The sequence below is a fragment of the Setaria viridis genome, chromosome 8 (genome assembly GCF_005286985.2).
Source record: "Setaria viridis chromosome 8, Setaria_viridis_v4.0, whole genome shotgun sequence".
NCBI lineage: Eukaryota > Viridiplantae > Streptophyta > Magnoliopsida > Poales > Poaceae > Setaria > Setaria viridis.
Window position 1 is genome coordinate 40,379,529 of NC_048270.2, and position 6,095 is coordinate 40,385,623.

At 49.0% G+C, this 6,095-nt stretch overlaps 1 protein-coding gene across 1 annotated transcript; it reads left to right on the forward strand.

Moving 5' to 3' along the window:
• Positions 1–1,085: 1,085 nt before the first annotated feature.
• LOC117834676 (uncharacterized) lies at positions 1,086–4,987 on the forward strand. Its single transcript, XM_034714205.1, has 2 exons — positions 1,086–1,153; positions 3,169–4,987. The coding sequence occupies exons 1-2, from the start codon at positions 1,086–1,088 to the stop codon at positions 4,985–4,987; spliced, it is 1,887 nt and encodes a 628-aa protein (XP_034570096.1).
• Positions 4,988–6,095: the final 1,108 nt, after the last annotated feature.

Sequence of the window (6,095 nt, forward strand, 5' to 3'; positions counted from 1 at the left end):
TTAAAGAAATAAAAAGAACAAATAAACAAAAGTTCTATACTGAACCTGGTAGGCAGTAATTAACGGAATTAGTCTTTGGTTCCAAAATTTCTATATAAATGAAACAAATGTTATAACAATCTAGCTCTGCTATTTGCACGGACCACATCATTGCTAGTTTGTGTCAACAAAAGCAGCAACTAAATTTTATTAGTCCACCGTGATTTAACAGGAAAGTGTCATTCTACACCGTTATTCTATTGCTGAACAACCACCAAGCATTTGTCGTACCCGAAAGTGCTCCAGTTGGATTTTTGAGATCTATACGTCTCTCTAACGGGACTAATGCTCACTTTTTCACCAGTGAAATCTTGAAACTAAAATGGCTATATGTCCATGGGAGCCAAAGAACTCCATTGCCGACACCACCGATCAGCAAGCCTCAATCAGCAACTCCTTTCAGTGGTCACTGCAGTGCAACTGCATCCAAAATTGGAGTCGGCTGAAATTTTTTTGGGTTGCCATTTGTCAAATACAACATCGTTTCTTGTTAGCCAAATAGCATACCCTGGTGATGCTTGGCCATTTTGATACTACTCTCGCCACAAGCTAGCTCATAATATCAGTGTGCACAAGCAGGAAGTAAAAAAATTAGCATGAAAACAAACAAACAAAAAGAACAAATAAAGTTTTATATTCAATCTGGTATGCAGTAGTGCACAAAATTAGTCTTTTGAGCGGTCTACCGTGATTTTACCAGAAGTATTTCATTCTCTATTTCATTCTACAGGTTCCACCCGGATGAAAGCGATGCTTTTTCTTAAGCTATATATATACGGCCTCAGGGCTCTCCAGGACTCCAAACTGTGTACTCTCTTCATTGCGGTGAGGTTGAGAACTAGGGCTCCCATCCTGATTAGATTCTGGGGGAGAAAACCATGGCTACTGCCGACATGGTTCCCCCACCACCAATTCCCCAAGATGATGCGCTAGCTTTGGTCTCGGTGGTAGCGTTGGTCTTGCTGGCGATGGTGGCCATATTCCTCTTACATATGCTGAGTCCGTTACGCCGGTGGTTGAGCCACAGGCTCCTCCATTCTATCGTGATGGGAATCTACACGCTCTCCTACCCGCTGGTGGGCTACACCATTGGGCGGATGCAGAGTTCCAATTGGTACACTACGGGAAACCTTAAATTTGCCGAGTGTTTTCTTTTTGCCGAGTGTTTTTTTTCGGACACTCGGCAAACAAGCTCTTCGCCGAGTGCCAAGTCAAAAACACTCGGCGAAAAAAAAACACTCGGCAAATCGGGACTTTACCGAGTGTCAAATAAAAAACACTCGGCAGAGCCCCCTCTTTGCCGAGTGTCAAAAAAAACACTCGGCAAAGAGGAGAGTTTGCCGAGTGTCAAAAAAGACACTCGGCAAAGAGGGGGGTTTGCCGAGTGTTTTTTTGACACTCGGCAAAAAAATAATTTTTTTCCTCTTTTCATCACGAAATTTTTTCTACTCCCCACATACAACATGTGGTACTCCATGTTAAAATTTGGTATATTTTTGGATTTATTTGCTATATTTATTTAATTAATTGCATTTCAAGGAAATTTTTGGTATAAGTCAAATTTGAACTGCAAGTGATTCAAATTATGGAACAAAATGAGTAGAAAAATGATATTCATGTTATTTGGCCCAATTTGAGACCTGACCCATGAAATGAAAAGAAATTTCGAACATCTTGTTCAAGAAACACGACCATGAACGTGTGTCAGTAGTATTTTTAAATTGTAAAAAAACAAGCAAAGTCTGAAAATCATGAGATTTGTCATGATGTGATGATATAATACGTGGACGCTATGGAAAAAAATTGAGAAGGTTTTGCACATTTCATCATGTACAATGATTACAAACTGAAGCATCTCAGAAGAAGAATAGTAATTTTAAGAAGATTCGATAAGATTTAGAGTCGAAGTGACGGTCGAGTTTGGTTTGACTACAAAACTTTTTGTATAGGCAATAGAGAACATATATTGATTCGTGTGAAAATTTGGTATTTTTTTTGAGACGGTTAGATATTTTTTAAATTTTTTTCTAAAAAAATTTGCCGAGTGTCCTATGGTGGACACTCGGCAAATAAACCGTTTACCGAGTGTCCACGTAGGACACTCGGCAAACAGACGGCCCACAAAATAAATTAACCTCCCCCAGCCGGCCCCCTCCCCCAACTCCCTATCTTCTCCTCCTGCCGCCTCCTGCCGCTCCCTGCCCCCTCCCAGCCCACGCCTCCTGCCGCCGCCGCCGCCGCATGCCATCTCCCTCCCCCGGCCCCCTCCCCTCCCTCTCCTCCGGCAGACGCCATCTCCCTCCCCTGGCCCCCTCCCCTAACGCCCCCGGCCCCGCCGCCCGGCGCCCCCCGGCCCGGCGCCCGGCGCCCTCCGCCCGACGCCCCGCCGCCCGCCGCCCAGCCCCCGGCCCCGCCGCCCGGCGCCCAACCCCGCCCGCCGCCGCCCCCTTCGGATCTGGCCGCCGCCGCCCCCTTCTTCCCCTTCCCCGGCTCCCTCCCCTCCGGCCGGATCCGCGCCCCCTTCTTCCCCTCCAGCGCGGATCCGGCGGCCCCCACCTCTCTCCCCTCCGGATCTGGCGCGTGGTGGCGGGCGGCAGCGGCGTGGCGGCAGCGGGCGTGGCGGTAGCAGGTGTGGCGGCGGCGGGCGGCAGCGGCGTGGCGGCGGCGGGCGGCAGCGGGCGTGGCGGCAGCGGCTGGCGGTAGTGGGCGGCAGCGACAGGCGGCAGCGGCGTGGTGGCGGGCGGCAGCGGGCGTGGCGGCAGCAGGCAGCGTGGTGGCCGTGGCCGTGGATGGCCTGGGCGTGGCGGCGGCGGCGGCGGCCAGCTGGAGCTGCCCCCGGTGGTCGGGGTATGTTTTTTTTTATTTTTTTCTGGAAATAGTTTGCCGAGTGTTTTGTGCCACTCGGCACACCCTTTGCCGAGTGCCCGACCAAAGACACTCGGCAAAGTTAACTTTGCCGAGTAAAACTTTGCCGTGTGCTCGTCGCCGAGTGTTACACTCGGCAAACAAGTTGCCGAGTGTTTTTAGGGTTTCGCCGAGTGCCTGGGGCACTCGGCAATTTGTAGCTTTCCCGTAGTGGTACCTCTATGACTACACCGTGTGGGCTGTGTTCCTGCTTCTGCTCCTCAGCAGCACGGACAGCCTCACGGCTTGCCGCCTCAATGACATTGACAGCTGGAAGAGCATCTACGTCAAACAACTCTTTAAGGGGTTCTTGCTGGTGTATATCATTCTAAAGTTTGGATATTACATCGAGAAGGATGTGGATGCGGACCACCTGTGGTACCCGCTCTCAGCCATCGTATTTCTTATTGTCATCAAGTCATATGTGATGATAGCTTCCATGAGGATGGTGAGCAAGTCCTACCTCGGCAAGAACGTGAAGGTGGTCGCCGATTACATGCAGTATATAGACAACAAGCTGGTGACCTTTGATCCTGTGACCATGGAAGGATACCGGTACATGGTCGCTGGTGAGAAACACTGTGTCAACCGGCCTGGACACACACCATGGTACAAGAAGCCGGACGACTTGAAGGTTACCACCGTGGAGCAGATCTGGCAGTGCGAGGGGAATCTGCTCATTGGTGATCAGGGCAAGGTGCTAAAGGACTTGTGCCTCTCTATGGCTCTCTCCAAGATGCTCAACCGAAGGTTTGCTGGCTTCAAGCTCTCAGAGGCAGAGCTTGAGAAAACCCATGACTTCGTATTCAAAGGCCTGCTCGCCGGGGACGAGCAGCGGGCCTTCAGGGTCATTGAGGAAGAACTTGTTTTTCACCATGACATGTATTACACAAGGTACTCTTACCTCTACCAAAAGGGTCGATACCTGGCTCTCTGTCTGCCTGTCATCATGTCTACCCTATGCTCGTGGCTCACAGTGACCAGCCTGCTCGACAGGCGCAAAAACCCCTATCAAAAATCCTCCTTATTCGCAAAAGGCGAACTGGGTTACCCCACCATAGTCACAACTCTTGTCGTGGCACTCCTGGAGGCATACCAGCTGTACCTGTACATGGCCTCAGGTTGGTTCAAGGTGGCTCTGATACAGAGCTACGTCAGCGCACCATTTTTGCACACAAGCTGTTCTGAGATGATCATACGTTTTCTCTTGATGTTGAAGGCGTTTCGCCCATGGAAGGGCAGACTTGGGCAGTACTGTTTCCTCGAGAATCTTGGCCACAAAAGTAAGGTTATGAATTGTCTCCATTATGCTACACTACGCCTGGTGGACAAGGCCATGAAGGGGCGCAAGAAATCAGTGAAGCTGTCTGGAAATGTAAAGAAAGCCATCATTGATTACCTACTAGGAAGCAACGGGCACCTGACGAATGGGGTAACATCGCTCCAAAGAAATGGCGTCCATGATGACCTCGCATGGGCATGTGATGCTTCTGCTACCGATGGAGCGGTGACTCGCACCATTCTGGTCTGGCACATTGCTACAACATTGTGTGAGCACCAGCTGGATCAACAAGGCAAAGAAGCAGAGGCGGTTAGAACAGCCTCCACTTTATCGAAGTATTGCATGCATCTGCTGGCTTTCGCACCTAACTTCTTGCCCGATCACAGCACTATATCGGAATCCATACTTGATGAGTTAATTGTACAGGGCAAGCTACTCGACGGGTCCAATGATTTTGATAGCAGGTGTAAGCAACTATTGAAGATTAACACCCATGATGGTGATGGTGGTGAAGCACCCCTTCTTGCACAGGGCGCTCAGCTTGCAAGGCAGATTGAAGGCATACAAGACTCGAAATTGCGGTGGAAGGTCCTCTCTGATTTCTGGGCGGAGATGATGCTGTATGTCTCGCCGTCTGACGATGCCCGGGCACACCTGGAAGTTCTTCCAAGAGGAGGGGAGTTCATCACACACCTTTGGGCGCTGCTCACGCATGCCGGTGTGCTGAAGCGAGGCCCTACAGAGCCAAAGGATGTTGTGTGACCTCTCCAACAAGTGCACACGTAGCAGTCCTTATATCTATCTAGTGCTTGTAACATTCTATTTATATTGCCTACTGTCATGTTGGGACACACCAACTTGTGCCACACCATGTGTGAGTTAGTCTGTCGAGTCTGTATCTCTTTGCATGTCGTGTCTGTTGTCGGATTTTGGTCAGGGTCGGAGTCTGTAATTTCTGCAAGATTCGTAAGAAGAGTGCACGTTCAGGTTGTTGGACGTGTGCGTCTTAGGTGGCCATTACTACAGTCATGATCCAGTGACCACTTGGCTCAGGATCGCTAGTTATGTTGCATAAATAAAGGGGAAGAAAATTGAAAACGCTGCAGCTTCATCGCAGCACAAATCCACTCTCTCTCAGTTGCATCTGTTTGTGTGTCAATCGAGCAGCAGGTCCTGTTGCAGATGAGATTGACCCTACTACTACAGGGAGGGGCTCAACCTTGAGATAGAAAGACGCCAGGGTAGGAATTATTGCATTCATGTTCGTAACAAGACTGAATACGGTGTCCTCACTCTTCCCTCTTTTTTTTTTGAGTAACAGGAGGGGACAAGCCTCTACTGAAATTTATTGAATGAAATACGAGTCAAAAGAAAGGGAATACATAGGGAAGAGATAGTGATAAAAAAAGGGCCGAAAAAATAGGGAACCAAGATTACAGAGCCTCCAGGCAATCCATCATGGCCGTGACCAGGGAGGGTTTGGCCCTATGTATACAGACTGTGTTCATTTCTTCCATGAATTTTCGTTTGCAACTTTGAATCGTGGGTGTAACATTGTTGAAGGTCCAATCATTCCTCACGGACCAGATGCTCCAAGTCATTACGATGATGATATCCATGAAGAAGGGCATATTCAGTTTGGCCTTATTGAATTTAAAATCTGAACAGGCTGTCTGGATGTGTTCACCAGTACCCCGATAGAGGCCCAGTAAGCTTCGGCGAAGTTGCATCTCAAGAATAAATGTGGCACCGTCTCCCTTTTCTGTAGAATGCAGAGCTCACACGTATATGCATCCAAAAGCATTGTTTTGCTGCCTAAAATATCCTTGGTGCTCAATCTATCCTTAATTAGCAACCAGTTGACATTTAG

What these genes read in the sequence shown, in the direction of transcription:
- LOC117834676 (XM_034714205.1), top strand. Translation starts at nt 1,086, where the DNA reads ATGGGAATCTACACGCTCTCCTACCCGCTGGTGGGCTACACCATTGGG. An exon ending in CGGATGCAGAGTTCCAATTG is followed by an intron (nt 1,154 to 3,168) that starts GTACACTACGGG and finishes TCTGCTCCTCAG; the next exon opens with CAGCACGGACAGCCTCACGG.